Source organism: Pongo pygmaeus, chromosome 9, assembly GCF_028885625.2.
Source record: "Pongo pygmaeus isolate AG05252 chromosome 9, NHGRI_mPonPyg2-v2.0_pri, whole genome shotgun sequence".
NCBI lineage: Eukaryota > Metazoa > Chordata > Mammalia > Primates > Hominidae > Pongo > Pongo pygmaeus.
Window position 1 is genome coordinate 90,877,687 of NC_072382.2, and position 23,172 is coordinate 90,900,858.

The 23,172-nt window shown below is 36.9% G+C and overlaps 1 protein-coding gene across 1 annotated transcript; it reads right to left on the reverse strand.

Annotated features, from left to right (window-relative positions):
• Positions 1 to 2,950: 2,950 nt before the first annotated feature.
• On the reverse strand, positions 2,951 to 9,523 carry LOC129007736 (putative tripartite motif-containing protein 49B). The gene is made up of 6 exons (XM_054438950.2): positions 9,113 to 9,523; positions 8,752 to 8,847; positions 6,725 to 6,955; positions 5,980 to 6,002; positions 4,705 to 4,802; positions 2,951 to 3,623 (listed from the first exon to the last, which is right to left on the reverse strand). Exons 1-6 carry the CDS (start codon positions 9,521 to 9,523, stop codon positions 3,124 to 3,126), a joined length of 1,359 nt encoding a protein of 452 aa, XP_054294925.1. The 3' UTR covers positions 2,951 to 3,123.
• Between the last annotated feature and the right edge of the window lie 13,649 nt (positions 9,524 to 23,172).

Here is a 23,172-nt window from a genome sequence, read left to right on the forward strand (position 1 = left end):
GCAATCTACTCATCTGACAAAGGGCTAATATCCAGAATCTACAAAGAACTCAAACAAATTTACAAGAAAAAAACAAACAACCCCATCAAAAAGTGGGCGAAGGACATGAACAGACACTTCTGAAAAGAAGACATTTATGCAGCCAAAAAACACATGAGAAAATGCTCACCATCACTGGTCATCAGAGAAATGCAAATCAAAACCACAGTGAGATACCGTCTCACACCAGTTAGAATGGCAATCATTAAAAAGTCAGGAAACAACAGGTGCTGGAGAGGATGTGGAGAAATAGGAACACTTTTACACTGTTGGTGGGACTGTAAACTAGTTCAACCACTGTGGAAGAGAGTGTGGCGATTCCTCAGGGATCTAGAACTAGAAATATCATTTGACCCAGCCATCCCATTACTGGGTATAGACCCAAAGGATAAAGACACATGCACACGTATGTTTATTGTGGCACTATTCACAATAGCAAAGACTTGGAACCAACCAAAATGTCCAACAATGATAGAATGGATTAAGAAAATGTGGCACATATACAACATGGAATACTATGCAGCTGTAAAAAAGGATGAGTTCATGTCCTTTATAGGGACATAGATGAAGCTGGAAACCATCATTCTCAGCAAACTATTGCAAGGACAAAAAACGAACACCTCATGTTCTCACTCATAGGTGGGAACTGGACAATGAGATCACTTGGAAACAGGAAGGGGAACATCACACATTGGGGCCTGTTGTGGGGTGGGGGGAGGGGGAGGGATAGCATTAGGAGATATACCTAATGTAAATGACGAGTTAATGGGTGCAGCACACCAACATGGCACATGTATACATATGTAACAAACCTGTATGTTGTGCACATGTACCCTAGAACTTAAAGTATAATAAAAAACAAATCAAAATTTCCAGAGAAGACATCTCCAGAGAAGACACACTGAATATGCACCTTGTAGGCTTCAGGCACCCAAGAATTACTGCTTACCTAGATATCCACAAATCCTCTAGACATGAGACTATTCATAGCAGATTCTGGTGTGTATCACATTTGTAGAAAAGCACTTCATCCTCACTTGCTCTAATAAAAATACTTTAAACTTACTTCCCAGGGCACTTTTGTCTGGTCTAAGCAAACATGTAGCTATCCCAGCTTTCTCAGTTATTTTAAATAAATCAATATTTTAAATACCTATAATTAGAGCATTTATAATATATTGGTTTGTGTTATATCAAGTAATTATAGTTGGTTTTATTATTGAGACAGACTGTCATTCTGTCACAGGCTGGACTGCAGGGCACCACCATGGCTCACTGCAGCCTGGATCTTCTGGGCACGAGCCATCCTGCTGCATCAGCCCCCTGAGTAGCTGGGACTATAGCATGTGCCATCATGCCAGGCTGATTTCTAAAGGAATGTTTAGTAGACATGAGGTCTGACTATTTTGCCTCCACTGGTCTGGAACTCCTGGCCACAAGCCATTCTCACACCTTGGTCTCCCCAAGCGCTGGGATTAGAGGTGTGTGCCACCATGCCTGGGCTTCTTTTTTATTCTACTACCTTATGCATTATTTGACATTTTGGATCTTAAAAGTTATAATTCCACAGTGTTCATGTAATTGTGGAACCCATAAAGAGCTTACAATTACCAATATATTATATACATGGAAGAGTCTTTTCTTAACTTCAATTTTATTGTTTAATTTATTAACCTGTTTCTGAGATTCATTAGCTTTGTTGCATTCAGTGAGTTATTTGTTCTGTTTTATAGGATTATTTTGCATAAATACACCCAATTTATTTAGCTATTCTACAGTTGAAGAATATTTGGGGTCTAATTTGGAGCTACTATAAAAGTTGATACAGTGAACAATATTGTGTATGTTGAAGTATATGTAGGCAATCAGTTGACTATATTTTAGAATTAGAATATCTAGCCCATAAGAAATGCTAATAGTCAGTTTCCCAAAAGGGATTTCCATTTACATCTCTCCAGCCATGAATAAATTTCATTTATTCTGTATCTTTGACAACACACAATATTGTGTGTCTTTAAATTGTGGTATTTATTTTTATGGGGGCCTGTGGTACAACTGGTGGATTAATTCTTACTTTTGTAAGGCTAATGAAAATGAGCACTTTTTTATATTTGGCTAGTTATTTATGTATCCAATTCTGTAAAGTGTCTGTTCAAATATTTTAGCCAATCTTCTATTGAGTTCACTGTCTTTCATTTATCACAATTTAAGTATTCATCATATACATGTATTATATTTTACTATATGTATGTTGGGGTGAATATCTTTCTCCACTACTAGTTTGCATAATGTTTTTTGAAACACAGAAGTCAACATTATCAATATAAATGAACTGATTGTTTTAATTATTAATTTGTGCCCTGGTTAAGAAATGAGAATATTGTATCAGGTTCCCCTTCCTTTCAGGACTTGAATCTATCTGGAAATGACTGCATATGGTTTGAGGTAGGAGTCAATATTTAGTTACTTTTTTTCCAATATTTAATTAATCCAGCATTGGTCTGATCACCTTGTGTATTTCAATGTAGACGAGCACACTAATAATGAAGGATTATTCATATCTGTGGTGAGAACTGCAAAATAAAGCCCAGCATAGAAGGTCAAATAATATTACCTCAAAGGATAGATTAATACAATGAAACATGATGGATAAGTGTAATATAGTTAGATAAAGAGGAAGAGAAACATTTCCCAGTTATCACTGAGACTTCACTCCAAGTTTTTTGCATGAAGCAAAAGATCCCGACTGTCTTCCATTGATTTTAACTTCATTCAGACATGTCTGTCATCTATTATTTTGCTCAGTGACAGTCAGAAATAAAGAAAAAAAGAGAGAATATACTGTATGCCATGACCATGAATAATGATTTTTCAAAAATTATTTAATAAAGAACCAATACATATACTTTTAGCGTTTTCAGCATATTTAATAGTAACACAATAAATGAGTTTTGATAATATTAGAAGGCAATTCAAGACATAAAATAGAGCCTATTTGTCCTGTATGTTAAGGCACAAGGAAGAGGACTTCCTGGGATAAAGTGGTTCCCACAGCATGTGAATACATTTCTGATTTGTCTCTGGTCAGAAGTGAATACAGCAAAAGATAGGCCTGAGAGGAGGTGAGAAAGAGCAATTAGGGATGGTGTATATTAGGGAGCTTTGATTAACATCAACAAAGCTCACAGCCTTAGCCTCATAATCCAGGAATAATCCTACTCGGCTGGTAGGTTTTGGGATATATTGCAGCATAAGTGGGGAGGTGGTAAAGAGACAGCGTTGAATGTCATTCTTAACACACCCAAGAAGAAAGAGTCCCTCCTTTCCATCTATCTTCTCATGCTGATTCTTCTCTTTCCAATACATATTACAGACACCAAAAGCCCAATTCCAGGAGTCCCCTACATGGACCTCCCAGTAATATTTGCCGGAGGTGAAAGTCTGAGCACCCCATGCAAGAAAACTTCTAGGTGTTGCAGTGATATAGGGTACATCTTGGTGGTCACATCCAATACACAAGCTTCTCAGAATTTCATACAGAAAGATATGACTGTTGGCTTCTTCATGCTGCAGAGTAATATGCACTGCAAAAAAAAGAAAAAGAAAACATGCATAGACATGTGTAAATAAGAAAAAAATAATTGTTCTATCAAGAAGTTACTGTACCAGGAAATGTAAAGTCATAAAGACAGTTTTGCTTGTAACTTCTAGTAAAGTATAGAGATGATTAATATTATATACAAGACAAACAAAACCCTAACCACAGATATTATATTTTTTTGAAAACTTACATACTGAGAGCCAAATGTGAGACCAACTTTTTCAATCCAATCTTCAAAGTAAAATTTACACATTGTATGCCCTAAATGCTATGCTGTTATCAAATCATTATTTAGAAATGTTTCTTATTCTTAAAAACTAGTGCTATCATTTTGGAAAGAATGTGAAGATTGTCACTTACTCAAGAACTGCTCTAGATATCTGGATAAAAATCCATATGTACATGTTATAAATGATAATTTAAGGAGATCTCTGCAAAATCTTCGACCATTCTCTCTGCGGTCCTCCATGCTAGCTCTGGGCTGAAGCTGGATTTTAGACTTAACATGTAGCTCTTCATATTGCAATTAAACTGAACTTATTTTCATTTGTAATTTTACTTATACTCACAAAATGATTTCTTCCTTTTAGCTTTTCCCATTAATTCAAATGTTTGCAATATATGAATAATACATACACATTAAAAAAATACAAAACCTGCAAGGATCTCCAGAAAACTATATTCCCCCAAAGAACAGTTCTTAGCAGTTCAAATGAACACACTAAAGAAATGTACAATTTTGTATTTAACATTAAATAATTCACCATTCTGAGCATTATTTCATTTGCTCCTTTTTAAAATTTTCTACCCTACTCCTTTTTCCCATTATGTAACTCAGTACATATTACGCCAGAAAGTATTTCTTTTTCACTATCTTTCAAACTTAATGCTATAAATCTGACTATAAATACAGACACAGATACCAAAGGGTTGCATGGTTATATTGTTCACTTATGTCTTAAAAGAAGTAAAATATTTGATAAAATAGGATATATTACCTATGTGATCCTAACAATAATAATATTTAGAGAAAGTGGGAGTGCTGCCTATGGGTGGAGACTTACCTAGAAATTGGTTGAGCCTGTCCATCAGTCCAGTGATGGGACCTGCACTGAGCTCTGGATTCAGAGGCTGGGGCATGTGCAGCAGCACGGACTCACTCCTGCAAGGAAAAACCTGCAGTTACAACATCTACAGCCATAAAATAAATAAAAATCACTATTTGTATGTAAAAGACATTTCATGAGAATCCTTTGAATCTACACATTTGATAATTCAAAAATTATTACTACTTTTTGCAAATTAATTCTTTACAGTTTCTAAATTTTAAAGCATGATGGAAGAGTCTAAGTCAGAATTCAATCTGATCCTTCTTTTTTTTTTTTTTTTTTGCCCCAGATGTGTAAGGTTCCTTAGCCTTATGGCCTTGAGAATATTTAGAAACGAAATTCTGAGTTCTACTTCTTGGCAGACTCCCCTGACATCTTTGTCTGAAATAGTGGGGTTCTGGGGAGAACTGATGCATCCACTACTTCCTTCTCAAGATAAAGAATGGAAACTTGTTCTAGGCAGGGAGATCTGCCTTTTAGCAAAGAACTTCCCTAGAGACGTATACAGTTCTAACACTCCACAGTTTTTTTCAATCTATTTTTCAGAACTGTTAACTGATATGAATATATGTGTAAAAAACAAAACATCAACACTTTTTCACTGCTAAAATACTTCCTCCTCTTCTCTCCTGCTTCCTCTGGTGACTTTCTCACCATCCACAAAACAAAACTCTTATCTTTCTCCTGTGCAGGCTTTCAAGCAATAAAACAAAATCAGGGGCCGGGCGCGGTGGTTCACGCCTCTAATCCCAGCACTTTGGGAGGCCGAGGCGGGCAGATCACAGGGTCAGGAGATAGAGACCATCCTGGCTAACATGGTGAAACCCCGTCTCTACTAAAAATACAAAAAATTACCCGGGTTTGGTGGCGGGTGCCTGTAGTCCCGGGTCCTGGGGAGGCTGAGGCAGGGGAATGGTGTGAACCCGGGAGGCGGAGCTTGCAGTGAGCCGAGATAGTGCCATCGCACTCCAGCCTGGGCGACAGAGGGAGACACCGTCTCAAAAAAAAAAAAAAAAAAAAAATCAGTAATCAAATTGTTTGTTTTAGTTCACTCTTCTTTTATTAATTTATTTACTTTGTGGCCTTGTCTTTTAAGGCGTGAACGAAAGTAGATGCAAAAAAAAAAGTGGTATCAATATCTTAATTATTTATGCCATGACTTTAATAGAGCCTTCTTTGATATTCGTGGAATCTTAAAGAACATATGCTAAAATCTAGGTACACACTCACCTGTGTAATATGTCTCCAAAAGCCTGGAAAAAAACAGAAAAAGAAGAAACATTTAGTGCATTTCACAAGATGCATCTTTCACTAAGTTCAGTGTGAGATTTGTACTCAGTTTCTGAAGATATTGTTCCCCTACTATCTTCTCTTCTGGAAAGCATTTTCTATTTCTTCTGTAATGAAAAACCAAGTCAGTTGTATTGTTATTAATTAACGTCGTGGGAAAGGCTGAGTCTTGAAGACATTCTCTAAACAAGTGAAGGGAGAAGAGGCCCAGAGGGTCTACCCTCTGTGGTAACCACGAAGAACCTACTCAGTCATCTTCAGCTGAACCTGTTACCAAATGAGTGGACCCCAAAATAATGTTAATGCGAACCTAGATTCCCAAAACTTCTGATTTTGCCATGTTTCTAAACATTTCCATAACCTAAATGTAAATGAATCACTCACTATTTTATACATGTTTAACAACCCAAAGCATATTATCGAATTAGATGGGGAATATTTCTTGGGGCTGTTACCTTGACCATTCTACAAAGTTTTGTGGCTGGTGGATAAAGTAGGAGGGACCTTTGGCCTGGTAGAATCCCTTGGGGGGGCTATACTCTCCCAATAAAGTAGCATTAGTTATGTGAATGTGTTTTTGGAAACACATCATGGAAATAAAAGTAGGGAGATGGAGTTCAGCCATGAGGAAAATACTTATACATGTAAATAGTCAAAAACCTGAAACCACATTGTGAGTTTGTACCTGAAGTAGCTCCACGTCTGGTTTATGGCACATTTCCTTCAGCTCCTCATACGTTCCTCTTAAAATCTCCATCCTATGAGCCATTTTGGCTTTACTTAAATGAAGTTGATGAAAAATATCTTTCCCCTTCTTTTTCAGCATCTCCAAATTAAGTTTTTCTTCTTCATGGTGAAATGCAGGCATCTTCTCATACTCAGCTCTAATAGCTTCTAGCCTTAAATTCACATAACCCTGCAGTGATAATGGGTTAGTCAAAAGAGAAATGTATTTATTCATCTCCTATTAAATCTCACTGATTCCTTTTGTCTCTCAAACATCCAATAGTTTAAACCTCTGTCTTGCCAGTTCTTAGAATCTGTTCCTTTCCTTTCTTTCTGCATAAAGATCAACATAGCTGTATCTGACCAATTACATTACATTTATTCAAGATAATGTGTTTTCTAAGATAGTTGGAAATAAAAAAACACAATTTGAATTTCTCTATTCCAACCCATATTTATGGAAAAGTAAGAACACTTCGTGCTTAAGAGTTGGAGTATAGAGTTATAGTTACTAGAAAGGAAACAATTATTTCTATTTCTGACATACGCAACAAGTTGCTTAAACTCATTATATGTAAAATGACCTTAGACTAGCATGTCCAGCTAAGTGCATTTCGCCCAGCAAAACCTATCCTACTAAGGCTGTGTTGATGATTTGGCCATCTTTGTCTCTCTGAATTCATTTCCTTCCATTCTTTTTCTAAGTCATCCCAATCTGAAACATAGACTTCTCTGTGGTTCCTCAGGCCTCCAAATATACACAAACTCAAAATTACTGCATATGCTGTTCTCTCCAACTAGAATTACATATATATATATATAAATAAAATATATATGTATACAAACACACACACACATACATACATACATACATACATATATATACACACACAACCACACACACATACATACATATACATATATATTCACACTCATGGTCCACATATATATCCACACACACATTTGTGTTCCCCCTCCTCTTCTAAACTTTGTTTCAATTTGAATTTTTCAGTGAGTCTTTTTTCTGACCACCCTATTTAAAACTCAAACACTAATCTCCAGTTTCTGGCCTCTATTGTCCTTTTCTACTTCCCTGCTTGATTATTCTCCATCAAAAAACCTACCACACTCAAATACGTCATGTATTGCATATATTTGTGTATTGACCATTTGACTCTCTTATTTGGATTGTATGATTTGTGAGGACAAAGGTGCTTCCTTTCTTCTTTACTAGTATATTTTCTAATTTAATATTCAACATAGACTAGGTTCTCATGAAATACTTTTCAACAAACTAATATTAGCTATCATACCCTCAAAATATACATCCAGAAAGAGAAAATTATTTTTAGTATTTTTCTGAAGTTCTCAGAGTTCTCCTTATATTTAGATACTAGTTCCCATATTTCTGGCATGTTTACATGTCTCCCTCAAGACACAAATCCGTATTTCTCACCGCTTTTCTCATCATATGTTATGTATTATTCAATATTAATTAGATGAGATTCTTAATTTCATGGTTTCCCTAGATTTGCCCTGTCACTTTTTCTGCCTCAAATTTTCCATACAATTCCAAATACTACTTGCACACCAGCATTCTGATTAATGCTGACGGACACTCAGAAGTTTCAGTTGAGCATTCCATGACTGCCAAATAACCTTTTTGCCCAGCATTTATCCAACCAGCACATATAGAATGCTGTGAGATTGCCCAGTTTCTTGGATCTGTTGGTGTATAACTATAGGTTTGTATGAAACAAACCAGCATGCTTTGGGTGACATCAGTAATTTTCTTAGAAATCCTACCTAACAGGCATACTATTCTATATAAAAATGAGGCCACTTTTTCTCAATGTTTTCTCTCGCTTTTTTTTTTTTTAAACTGAATCCCAAAAACATTACAGTTTGATATCAAGTTCCTATTTTAAGAGTCACCCATTTGCCCACCATAAGTTCCTGGAGAAGGTAGAGTAGTACAGGACTAACCTTCCAGTGTCTGGTTCTTGTGGTTTCCACATTCAGGTTTCTGTGATTTTCACAGGCTTTTTCCCATAAAGACTGCATTCTCTGTAAAAGCTTCTCCTGCAAAAGAGCCATAAATTGAAGCACCAGTGCAGACTATGACATATGGAGGGAGCCCAGAATCAGAGACAAATTAGCCCCTAGTAAATGGCGTTTCCCTTGTTTCCCTTCATGTTTGTCAAAGCCCAGAGGTTGGAAATTAAGAAAGCCCAAACAGAGCTGCTTAAAGGGACTCAGAGTTGGCTTTATCCAATCTCCAAGAAAATAGACCCACAGGAATTTTATGCATCCTTTACAGAAATCGATCTTCAGAGGCATCACTTACCCGGTGTTCCTCAGCAGCCGACTCAATGGGACAGTGTCTGTGATCCCGGTGCTCCTGAGAGCTGGAGCACAGCAAACAGAGCAGGCTCTTGTCCACTTCACAGAACATCTTCTTTGTCTCCCTGTGAGTGCCACACATTTGCTCCTCAGAACTCAGGAATAGCCAGAGACTGACTTTTCTGGCAAGAGAAGCCATCTTCTTCAAATGAATGTTGGTTTTGAGGTTTATCTGCTCTGTTGACTTTGTGCATTCAGAGCACTGGACAAGAACTGGGATGTCTTGCCAGTTGAGGTAGAAACAGGGCCTGCAAAAGCTGTGCCCACAATCTATGGTGACCGGGTCTATGAAGTAGTTCATGCAGATGGGGCAGGTGAGTTCCCTCTGGAAGATCTGTAAGATTCCAGAATTCATGTTTCTGAGGAACAAAGAGAAACATGTCATTTTGGGGCCTGGGTTGATGAAAAGCTTCTAAACATGTGGAGATATGTGATAGTTATATTTTCTTCTCTTGACAATGTTCATTAAAGTATAACAAACTATTTCTTCTGTTACGAACTTAAAAATTCACACGTAGGGGGAGTCTCCTGGCTTTATAGCAGATATTACTAACTAGAGGACTCACAGTCCCTTCTACTCCTAGTTCCTGTCTGTAGCATAATACGAATCTATTCAACTACCCATTTTCTGAATGTAGATCTGGAAATTGGGTTTTGATTCTAAGTGGTCAGAATAAATCATAGTTGTCCCTATTCTTCTTTCAATAACTGATGAATGACTATGAAAGAGTGGGAAAAAACTACCTGGGCCAAAGAAATTTGAGAAGATGGCCAAAGAAATGTGAGAAGATGGTTCTATGACATATTTTTATAGAGGTTCACAAAAGCCGGTAAGCAAACCACCATGGCACAAGTTTACCTACATAACAAGCCTGCATGTCCTGCAGTTATCCCAGGACTTAAAATTAAATTAAATTAAATTAAAAACAAAGACCCAAATCAAAGCAAAATAAAAAAATAAATAACCAACCAACCAAATAAACAAAGAAAAAGGCTTCAATTAAACCAATCAGGGTTCACTAGTAGAGAAAAGAAAAATTATTAAAGATATTGGGTCTTTTTATTTTCTTGTAGATTAAATTAACTTCCCCTAGGGATGTGCAAACTCTGAACTAACATATAGGAGGTTTTTATTAAACTCAAAGAGGTGTAATTATATTTCCATGGTGTGATGGTGAATTTTAGGTATCAGTCTGACTGGATTAACCAATACCTAGGGAACTAGTGAAGCGTTGTTTGTGGGTGAGTCTGTGAGGGTGTTTCTAGAGGAGAGAGACATGTGAGTTGGTGAGCTGAGTAGGAGCCTCATCTCTCAATGTGTGTGGGCACCATCCAATCAGCTGATACCTCAGATATAAAGAAAAAGGCAGAAAAAAGACAACTTCCTCCGTCTCTCTCCTGAAACTTGTTCTGAGGCTTTCAGACTTGAGCTTAGCCAGGATACCAGTATTCTCAGGACACCAGCTTGGAGACAGCCTATATTGGAACTCTCTAGACTCCATAATCAAGCAAATTAATTTTCCTGATGAATTCTGTCCCATGTAGAATCATGTATAGCTTGTGGACACATGTTTGTTCTGAGAAATGTGTGAGGTGTTTTTAGTTTAGTTTTTTTTTTTTTTTTTTTTTTTTTGAGACAGAGATTCCCTCTGTCATGCAGGCTGAAATGCAGTGGCGTGATCTCGGCTCACTGTAACCTCCGCCTCCAGGTCCAAAGCGATTCTCTTGCCTCAGGTTCCCGAGTACCTGGGATTACAGGAACCTGACACTAGGCCTGGCTAATTTTTGTATTTTTTTAGTAGAGACGGGGTTATGCCATCTTGGCCAGGCTGCACTTGAACTCCTGGCCTCAAGTGATCTGCCTGCCTTGGCTTTCCAAAGTGCTGGGATTATAGGCACGCGCCACAGTGCCCAGCCAGGCAGTTTTATTGTTTTAATATGATAGAATATACCACACAAATCTAAGTGGCATAGCCTACTACACACCTATGGTATACACTGTAGCCTGTTGTTCCTACAATAGGCTACAAACCTGTACAGTATGTTCTGTACTGCATACTGTAGGCAACTGTAACACAATGATAACTATTTGTGTATCTAAACATATTTGAATACAGAAAAGGTACAGTAAACATATTGGTATTATAATCTTACGGGACCACCATATGTGCTCTGTGGCTGACTCAAATGGCCCATGAATGTATCTGCAAACATATACGTATACATCCTACGGTTCTGTCTGGAGAACCCTGACTAATATAAAAACTATAATCTTTGTTTTGCAATTTTAAGTCCTTTATGCTGCTAGTTTGATATCACTTCTGAATTTAAGTGAAAGCAGTGAAAAATCTTAGAATTGCAAATATTTTCCCGAGCTCATCTAAGACATTTTAAGAAATTTTTCACAGTTTAATAAGATTGAGACTCAAGTGAGATGACAATCACAATCACATACCAAATTAGGTCTTATAAATTTACTTGTTTGAAAAATTGTGTTTTGATTTCTAAAGTAGGATATTTTGGGGAGTTTTCTCACTGTCTTAGTTTCACTATTTTGCATCGCTCATCATTACCTTACTAATTTAAAATCATGTCTAAAACCTGAATGTTATGGAAGCAAATAACTTCATCATTCATTACTGTCTTCTCAATTCAAGTGGACAATATTAATACACTCATTACACACATATACACACACACCTATGTGTACATATATGTATCAACTCCATATATTCATGATGAATACATATCTGTTGCAGCAAACACTAGATATTTTAAGTTTTTCAGAACTATATTAAACAATCATAGAAAACACAAAATAACAACAATTAGTATCCTTATAATTCATAAAATCTATATTAAGAACATGAGTTACAAATGGTATCATTGTGTAGATTTAAGATAATGAGATATTTTTAACACTAATTTATTATTGTGTAAAGGAAAGATGATATAATTTTATCATGTTTCACTTACCCCTGAGTTCTTTTAATGGTTCCCACAACGATTCTTCCAAAAATAATTTTGTTAAGTTCACCTCAAGGTCAGGAGCTCATTCACTGCAGTGCTGAATTTCAGAGGTCACCAAAATGCAGTTCTAGGTGCAGTCCTTCTCCTTCAGAGAAAACTGAGCTTGTCTCTTCTGTGTCCTTTTATAAGAATCTGTGAAGACCACACCCACCTCTTTATGGGTATTTAGAGCATTCAGAAAGGTGGAGACAAAGATGATTAGGTTTATGCAGTATTTAGAACACACCTTTGCAGCTCTGATTAAATTATCATCACACTTTCATTCTGAACACCAGTGCCTGAAAGAATCATATGTAACATAAATCCTGTTAGAGCATACATAGGCTAGAAATTAACTAAGATGCATTTTATACTCTTTATTGAGTTTCTTCCATGATACAGGCATTCCTCTAAGTGCACATTTACTTATTCTAGAGAAAGGGTCTCCTTCTGTAGTGCAGTAGCATAATCATAGCTCCCTGCAGCCTTGAAATCCAAGTAATCCTCCTGCTTCAGCCTTCCAAGTAGCTAAGACTTTAGGCTCACACTATATCACCTGGCTAATTTTTTTTGTTGAAATTTTTGGTAAATTCAGTTTATGACTCTGTAGCCCAGGCTGTTCTCCAACTCCTGGCTTCAAGTGATCCTCTGGTCTCGGCCTTCCAAAGTGCTAAGAGTACAGGTATAAACCACCTCATCCAGCTTAAATGCTGCTTTAGTACATTTATAGGATATTTCCAGAGAAGTCCAATGGAAGATAAAACTTTCCTTTTTGTTTTCTGTTTTCTACCACTCTAAGAGAAATCACTGATTAACCAAATAAACCTGCTAACCTGGGGTCTCTCATTGAATTTACAAAACTTCACCAGTGTCATGGGTGAAAGATGAGTTATTATTTTAACGCTTTTCTCCACATAGTGCATGATTTCCTACAATGACTAGGACTGCACCATGGGAATTATTTTGGGGATTATACATAACTTTTAGGATATAGGCAAATTCACAAATACAGAATCCAAATGATAGGGATGGACTATGTTTTTCTTTCTATACCAAATCTTTTTGTTGTTATAGGAAAATTATTTTTTTAAAAAGAAAGAGATTTCAGAAGGGACTACTCAAATATCTTCTGACAGAGGAATTCTTTGCCAATGGTCCAGAAGACTTATGGTCAAGACTGTCAAAACAGTGAAGACAAAACTTTCAGACCCATGTCTGTCCAGGTTCAAAGACAAAAGCAGAACCCATAAGATATATGTATAGTTAGGGAGATTCACATATGAATAAAGTGCAAAGACTTGGCTTACACAATTGTTGGGGCTGCTTAAGCATATGTGAGAGCCTGGGTACAGTCCATCAGGAAAAGAAATCCCCTGCTGGCTGGATCCCAGTGGTCATGAATCAAAGCTTTGGTTTAAAGTCAATAGGGTGCAATTGGAAGATTAGAGTCCCATTTGCTGTTTAAAATGTTGTTCGAGGAATGCCTATGTATTTCTTTAAAGGACTTTCACTGATGAAGTCAGGCTTGCTTGGATACACGTCCTAGTCACAGGATTAGGACCTTTGCTTGCATCTGCAAAATGCCTTTCCAGCAGGTCCTAAGTAAGTGTTTCATTGAAGAATAATAAGGTATGTCTATGCCACAAAATGGCTACTGCCCTCATTTCCCTCTTTGTACATACATGTACTCAAGTTGACACATCATAAAATCATCCAGAGTTTATATTTCATTAAATACAAGGATTTGGACACTAGATTTTCTTGTTCTATTGTCAGTTTACTGTCCAAGACCACCAACTGACTGACCACCCTGTATGCACATTCTGTACCTCAATAAATCTAAGTAATTAATCAAAGTGTCCGCACAGAAGTAAGATCTGCGCTGGTTGTGTGTGGGGGCCCTGTTGGCTCAGTCCTGGACTCTAGGGTGGGAAACTTGTGAAACCCTCGGTCATGGAGTGGATCCTGCGGACATTCTCTGCTGAAATTCTGGAGCTCCGTGGCGGGGACCTGGTACTCCATTACAAGGTCTGATGATGCTGTGTATCAGGAAAGAATTAGGGCAAGGAGAGAAAGGAAGGTAGGTAGCTTCTGATTTTATTTCAACCACTGTTTGCACCACATCACTCACTTATTCAAACACTCAGCTTTAGGCAGCTGAAGCCTAGAGCACTGGAAATTAGGAGCTTTCAATTACAGACCTACCTCTGTCTACTGTGGCGTTATCAAGGAAACAACCTATTTTCTTACTCGAGTCTCAGACCATGAAACAAATATAAGAAAGTAATTCTATTTAGAGTTGGCATTTTGTAGGTTCTAAAAGTCCTACCCAATCCAGAAGAGAGAGTAGAGGTGGGTATAGGCAAGAACAATCCATGATGTGGATAAAGGACACTCCAGCCAATTTGGAATATTTGCTTATTTCCCAGTGCTTCTCCTTTTAATAAAAAAGATACTTTTTTGTACATGAGACTGTTTTCATTCTAGCATCTGAAACCTACCTCTACCACAAAGTTTTCTGTTGAATTACAAATTTATTTTTGAGAATCTGCTAATAGACTCTTTTTTTCATCTGGGTTCTATAACTCATGGGAAAATCTTTGTATGAAAGTTGGTGATCTATTTCTGCTTCTTTAACATATGTAGAAATCTGACTTTATTTAATTCTGGAAATTTTTTAATTTTTATAAAAATGTCATTCTATGATAAATACCATTTAAAACCTACGTATTATAACTCCTTTGACACTTTGTTTGTTTTATTTGCACACATGGAGAGAATTCTGCATATTTTTTCTCATGCTAACAAAATTTACTAATTTTCCAAAAAGTTATATTTCGCTTTCTGGACCCTGAATGTCCAGGGCTATCTTTTCTTTAACACATTTTGTTTGCATTTCTTCTCAATTGTTTTACCCGTTTATTGTCTATTTTTCTACAAACCCCAGTCATTTGCTCTTGAAACCTCTTATCTATTTGAGCGGAGAGAAATATGTTAGAAAAAGGAAGGGGACAATGTGATACATGGGCTATGATGTACCAGTTACTGTGCTGTCTCCATGCACACATTGTTCCTAATCTCCACAGAAAATATGCAATATGTGTAGCATTGTCCCAACTTTACATATGAGCACATAAAAGGTAAGCCTTTTTTTTTGTTTTTGTTGTTGTTGAGACCGAGTCTCGCTCTGTCGCCCATGCTGGAGTGCAGTGGCGGCGTGATCTTGGCTCACTGCAAGATCCACATCCTGGGTTCACTCCATTCTCCTGCCTCAGCCTCCCGAGTAGCTGGGATTACAGGCGCCCGCCACCATGCCAGGCTAATTTTTTTGTATTTTTAGTAGAGACGGGATTACACTGCTGTTAGCCAAGATGGTCTCGATCTCCCGACCTCGTGATCCGCCCGCCTCAGCCTCCCAAAGTGCTGGGATTACAGGCGTGAGCCACCACTCCCGGTAGTAAGCAATCTTTTTATGGTCCTGTTTCCTGTATGGGATGGATTCAGGGATCAATCCCATGTCGTCAACTCCATAAATCCTCAAATCTCTCAATGTATAGTCGCACTTAGAGCCACAGGAAACACAAATGATTCCTTCTGTGCTTGTGTGTTCAGGTGAGGTTCAGCCTACATTCTGAAGTTTCTTTCTCTGACGAATGAAACATTCAGTTCTTGAATATTGCTACGTTATCATTAGGCTGTAGAAATCAGAATCAAATAGGTTTTCTTCCTTGAGAAAATAATGGAGGCAACAATTACAACCAGCACCCTAGGTTTTAGATTTCAATCATGTTTTTCCTTTTCTATTCTTTTTTCTTTTCTTAGAGACAAGGTCCCACTCTGTCACCCAGACTATAGTGCAGTTGCTGGATCATAGCTACTGCAGCCTCAACCTCCTAGGCTCAAGAGATCCTCAACCTCGGCCTCCTGAGTAGCTCTGACTACAGGCAGACACCCCCACTTCAGGTTAGTTTTTAAATTGTTTGTGGAGATATGGCCTTATGCTGTTCTGGCTGGTCTCAAACTCCTGGACTCAAACAATCCTGCTTCAACCTTCCAAGGCACTGGGATTACAGGTGTGAGCCACTGTTCCCAGCCTCAAAGCATTTTCATAGCAAAGAGTTAACAGAATATTTTCTTCTCTAGATTCAGTAGACACAAGATTCTTGTATTTTATTCTTCCCATATCTGGCCGTGTATCCTGTTCTCAGACATTACATTGCCAAGTTTATTTTCCATTCATCTTTCCTAGCACAGTATAGAAAAATGAGCACTGCGGAGTAGAGTTTTCACATTCTTTCCTGAACCCTGCCAGTTCTAATGGTGCTCATGGATACTTAGCCATTTCCCTTCACTGGAATCCATTGTTGTTTATAAACAACAGTAAGTGTTGTTTATAAAATGTCCAAGGAACAGAGCAGAATGTAAGGTTAGCATGTCTTGTGTTTTTACCTACCTTAAGCCCAAAGGATCACGAGTACTACATATAGAAATCTTTCCTCCTTACCCCTGTCACATTCTACTTGGATGCTGTGGAGAAATAAACCCAGTGTATCCCCTTCTGCTATACAAAATAATACTATTTGGCTTAAACTGATGTTTGTAAAATTTCATCCATAGATTTCAGTCACGTTTTCAAATAAATCCATTATAAAACCATGTAATACAAGTTGACTGTTTGTTTTTCACGATGTTAGGGCCAGAAGAATTTCAGGTTTTGGATATTTGTGGATTGCAGAATATTTGCGTGTACATAATAAGATATCTTGTGTATCAACCCAAGTATAAACACAAAATTTATGTTTCATATACACCTTATACAGATAGGCTAAAGATAATTTTAGACAATATTTTAAATAATTTTATTCATGAAGCAAAGTTTGTGTACACATGCCATTTTATTACCCTTTGTGAGTGCTCTTGCTTGAGGGCATCTAGGTGGACACAGAAAGATATATTGCAACTGAAGGGGCTGGGAGAGTCTTTTGTCCACTGAGAATATATTTTGACTGTAACTTCTCATATGAGGTCATGTGTGGGATATTTCAATTTTGGTGACATTTCATAGCTCAAAACATTTGAGATTTTGGAGTACTTTGGATTTTTAGATATTTTGATTAGTGGTGCTCAACCTGTATGTTATTTCATCTTTTTTTTCTCCAGGTAGGAATGCAAAATGCATTTTTGTTTCTACTTGTATTACACATTATTTCCAACTCAAATTCATTATGCATATTGTTAGATCTCTTCAAATTTTGATGAAAATTCTCAAGTTATATCAATTACTATTTTCAAAAATTTTTTATAATAAGTAGATTAAATACCATGATAATCCACAGTTAAAAAAATAAACATAAATTCATGTGCTTGTATTCCAGTTGGGTTTTTTTTTCCAAACGATGAGCATTAATGAAATACTATGCCTTAAAGCCTTTTTCTAAATATATTTGAGAATATTGTTTGAAAGTAAAAAATTGAAAAAGACTGAACGTACCATAGTAAATGACATTTGTGCTTAAGAAGGCTGTTTTTTTCAGAGATTATTTATAAAATAAAAATACACATTTCTAACCTCGTCTCAGTTAAGAGCTTGTTACTGATGTGCTACTTATGATGTTGAATGTTGTTAGGCTAACAGGATGCACTGGTAATAGGATCCTGTCAAGCTGAACTTTCCCGATTTAAAAGCTATCTCACCATTCCTGTGCGGTATGTTTTTATTAGAATTCTAGCAGTATATATTTTAATATTGTGACCTAAATAACAAGCACACACAAAAAATGATTTCACACTGTGTATGCCGATGTATTCTAAAGTCTATGAAAAATATTGTAGGTATCAGCAAGTAGAACAGTGCTTCATGCATAGAAAGGGACCAATTAATGCTAAGTAAATGTTATTAGTTACTTAAAGAACTTTGTATTATGTAACTACATCCAAACCAATTATTATTTGGATGGTAATATGATAGCAAACCTAGATGCAGAGTTAAGAAGAATATTGAGCAAGAAAGGGTTAGGAGGGTGTGAGGAGTAGGCCACAGAGAAAGTTAATACCTATGATTTGCTGAGTCAGAGTTGAAAGCACCCATAGGCTGAGTAGATACCTCTCATTCTGACCCATTTCAGCAAAGTATTTGAATCTTCCGTGTTTCTCATAATTCTGGGAGTTTAGAAAATGCTTTAGAGAAGTGAATGAGCCACTATACTTTTATATTCATTTATTTATTGTGTTTGGTGATTTGAGAATTTCTCTAAGTCACTAGAGATAGAGCTTCAGAATATTAATGTTAGGATACAAATCTGTTTTTCAATTTTATACCCATAACCCATTCTCCAAAGATGACCCCTCTGTTAAGTAATAGTAAATTATCTTCAATGACATTTAAGTTCACCAGTTTCTTGTGAAATGTTTTTAACTTTAAAAAGTTTAAAAACACAAAAAACCATTCTTTAAAACTAAACATGTATAAATCAAGTTCTTAAAAACCAATCCAGTCTGGGCATGGTGACTCAGTCCCAACACTTTGGGAAGCCGAGGAGGGCAGATCCCTTGAGGTCAGGAGTTCGAGACAAGTCTGAACAACATGGCAAAACCCTATATCTAATAAAAATACAAAAATTAGGCTGGCATAGTTGTACAGACCTGTAGTTCCAGCTACTCAGTAGGCTGTGGCAGGAGAATCACCTGAACCTGAGAGGCAGAGGATGCAGTGAACCCAGATGGTGCCACTGCAATTCAACCTGGGCAACAGAGCAAGACTACGTTTCAAAAAATAAAAAAAAAAATGAAAAAAGTCTTCTACTCTTTAAAAATCATGGAAAATCTAGTATTGTAGATAAAAGTAGAAAACAAAATCGTTCTTCATATACTTTAGGTTTTAATAAGGAGTCATTAAAAGATAATTATAAAGTCACTTTATGTGGACTTAAAAAAGAAACATCAGGCCGCTGTGGCAGCTCATGCCTGTAATCCCAGCACTTTGGGAGGCCGAGGCGGGTGGATTACCTGAGGTCAGGAGTTCAAGACCAGCCTGGCAAACATGGTGAAACCCCCTCTCTACTAAAAATACAAAAATTAGCTGGGCAAGGTGGCAGGCACCTGTAATCCCAGCAGGAGATTTGCTTGAACTCCTGGGGTGGAGGTTGCAGTGAGCCGAGATCCTGCCACTTCACTCCAGCCTGGGTGAAAGAGCCAGACTTCATCTCAAAAGAAAAAAAAAAAAAATGTAACATTGTATAATGACATCAGACAACTGATTTAGTTATCTACCATTGGAATGTATTTGTAGAAGGTTTTTTAAAATTTTAATTGATAAAGCAATTATACAATTAAATAGAGCCAATCAAAAGGACTAGGTTTTGCCTCTGAAACTGCAGAAACCTAATCTTCCATTAAGGGTGTATCCATGCATAGTTTAAATTTAAAAAAAAATACATAAATAAAAGGAATGTAGTGAAGTGTTTTAAGAAAAGTTTCTAACTTTGGAAATTCTACACAATGTACATGTAACAAAGTTCAGTCTTTGACATTATTAAAAAAAATAAAAACCCTCAGCATTGGCCATTAGGATGCCAAGACATATCCAGCAAATGCTCAATTATAAAGCATCCAGCCTGGCTGACTTTGAAAACTTTTCTTCTAAAATTGTCTTCCTGGGGCCTTTAATACTTGACTCTAATTTATAGTTCTAGAAACTATTGAGTTTAGAGAAAGTAAATTCCAATCTACCCTTTTTTAAAAAAACCTAAGTAGGCTTAGGACATTCTTCCTAAAACGTATGAACATTATTGTTCAAGCCTGTCATCGCAGCACATTGAGAGGTGAACACAGGAAAGGAGTTTGAGGAAAGCCTAGGCAACATTGTGAAAACTCGTCTCTCTAAAAAAATAAAAATTAGCAGAGCATGGTGCCATGAACCTGTAGTCCCTGGTACTGGGGAAGCTGAGGTGAGAAGATTGCTATAGCCAGGGGGGTTGACACTGCAACTAGACAGGATCCAGCAACTGCACTCCAGCCTGGGTGACAAAGCCAGACCCTGTCTCAAAAAAAAAAAAAGAATATAAAATATCTCTCTAATATTTGTAATGTTTATTATGTTGAAAATATTTTGGATATATTGGGTTATAATGTTTTATTAAAATTAATTTCAATTGTTTCTAATTGTTTTAAATGTCATTTGAAAAATGCATTCCCTTATTATGTTATGCAAAGCAACATACTTTGCTTAACACTGAAAGCCCTCCACTCTGTGACCCTGGCTCTTTCTAGTTTTATTTCATGTTGTTTTTAGTATCTGTGTATCATATTCAGCCAAACAATTGAATTTTCAAAGCCTGATTTCTTTCTACCTTTTTTTTTTTGTCATTACCTTTACATAGAGTTGCTTATTTCCACTTTCATCTGGCAAAATTCTATTCATCCAGAATAGCAATAATATGAGGCCATTAATTTTGAAAATGTTAAACATTTATGATTAATTTATGATTAATTCTGTGTAAAATCAAAAAAGAAGAACACAATTTCAACAACATTTGAAGATGGAAGGAAAAAATACTTGGTGAGAATACTAAGGTAATTTCTTTAAAGTAGAATTTTGAGGGTAAACATCTGTGTATTAAATAGAATATCATGATATAAATATCAAATCCTGGGAGCTGATGTAAGGATACATAGAAAGATAAGAGTAGATGACCCAGAAATAGGTTCAGTGATATACAAGCAAGTATTAGTAACAAAGAATACAGCAAAAATTGATGAGGAAAGATTATTCAACTATAGTATTGTATCAGCTATGTTATTACCTGCTATAAAAGTAAATTCAGAATTGCAGTTCACGTCGTATGCTAACATAAACAACAGGTGTAAAGAATCCCTTTATGCCAGGAGTTCCAGACCAGCCTGGGAGACATAGTAAAACACCATCTCTACAAAAAATAAAAAGAAAATTAGCCAGGCCTGGTGATGTACCCATGTTGTCCTAACTACTTTGGAGGCTAAGGTGGAAGAATCACTTTATTCAAGGAGTTTGAGAATACAATGGGCTACAATTGCAATGCTGCTCTTCAGCTTGGGTGACGGAGTGAGACTTTGCCTCAAAAACAACAAAAAGCTTTAAGTAGCTATTTTATTTTAAAAGTATAATTCTTCTACAATTAATAAATTTACATATGACTAGGCCAGATGTATCAGACAGAGATTGTTCTCTACTACTTATATCTCAAGAAAAGTGAAAGACACTTACAAGGAAGCTCTAAGAAAGACAATTTTTTTCATCATTCTGGACTTTGAGATTATAGTTCTTTAGACTGATTTCCTGTCTCGGTGGTGGATATCATCCTGGAACTTAATTTGTTCAAAAACCTCACATAATCTGATATTTTAAAAACATGAAATTCATAGGATCCATAAATTATTGTGCCTTAAAAGTCTTCAGAAATTCAAGGATAATTTCTGTGGGATCTAAGGCCTTCTGCATTGTTGGGACTGAGACTCACAGCACTGGGTTGCAGACATCTGTTAACAGGTCTGGACAAAGAATGACGTCAGCCCAGATAACTCTAAGGAAAGCTTTCTGCTTTGTTATAAGGAGAGTAATCATTGAAGTCTCTAGACAAGCTCACAATCATCATTCCAGCATATGCAAATACATCAGAACAGTTTCAGTATGCTCCTGGTTTATGAATCTTCCTCTGCCTCTTTTCCATGTTCCTTTTTTATTATTTATTTATTTATTTATTTTTTGAGATGGAATCTTGCTCAGTTGCCCAGGCTGGAGTGCAATGGCGCAATCTCGGCTCACTGCAACCTCTGCCTCCCAGGTTCAAGCACTTCTCCTGCCTCAGCCTCCTGAGTAGCTGGAGTTACAGGCACCTGCCACCATGCCCAGCTAATTTTCTGTATTTTTAGTAGGGAGGGGTTTCACCATGTTGGCCAGGCTAGTATCGAACTCCTGACCTTAGATGATCCACCCCCTCTGGACCTCCCAAAGTGCTGGGATTCCAGGCGTGAGCCAGCGCACCTAGCCCTTTTTCCCTATTCCTAAATGCTTTCTCATAATTTGTTCCTTACATACTTCTTTGCTGGAATACTCAGACCCTTCTTTGCCACTCATAAACTACAATGAGTGTCCAATTCAAGTATCATAGAAATGGTTCAAGTAAACTTTTCTATAACCAGCCAAGAAAATAAATTGTTAATACACAGGGACTAGGGAAGCCCAGAGGAAGTGCTGCTAGGTTAATCACGGGCCCCAGGGCAGACATTCCATGGGTTATACTTAAAAGACACTCTATTGACCCCAGACAGGGAGAGCTTTTCAGGCAGAGACTCACAGGTGCAATTGATGAGAGAGGATAGAACATGAAGTGCATTGGAGGAATTGCCAGAAATTGGGTAAAATTGGATCAAAGGAATGTGACCTCGTGGTCTCCCCATGGGACTGAGAATGTTAGACTGCTTGTTGGAAAGATGCTATTCTGAAGGCAGAAAGACATTTAGATACCTATTGTAGAAATCCAGATGAGAACATAGAAAATAAAAATAAGGCAATAGTCCAAAAAATTCATGAAAGATTTGTAAATCAAGAAAAACATGATTATGGAAATATTTTCTTATAGACAAGAATAAATAATTATTTAAGGTGATCTCCTATAATGTAACTTAAATCCGGGAAAGATGACCTTGTTCCTCAGGTTTTGAGATATGGAATAAATGATGAGATAAAACAGAACATGTTGAATGTAAATGATTATGGAATATACAGCTGATGATGATGTGAGATGATACGTTATCTACATGATGAATTGAAATGAGGTGAATGATGTAGGCACTGACATGAGCTTTAGGCTACTATTGACCTCCTGTTTTCCTGGATCTGTGTTACTGTCCTTACTTGCAGTAAATGGCTTAGTGTCACTTGTTTTGGGGGATCTTTTGGAAAATCATCATATAGGTTCAATGCTTTCTGAGGAAACATGTTGCCATCAATTGGAACAA

Bases quoted from the DNA above. Each gene is read 5' to 3' on its own strand.
- LOC129007736 (XM_054438950.2), bottom strand. From the start codon at position 9,523: ATGAATTCTGGAATCTTACAGATCTTCCAGAGGGAACTCACCTGCCCC. The intron at 6,956-8,751 runs GTTAGTCCTGTA...TTATCACTGCAG, and splicing joins CAAGAACCAGACACTGGAAG to GGTTATGTGAATTTAAGGCT. The intron at 4,803-5,979 runs GTGAGTGTGTAC...TTTTCCTTGCAG, and splicing joins TTTGGAGACATATTACACAG to GAGTGAGTCCGTGCTGCTGC.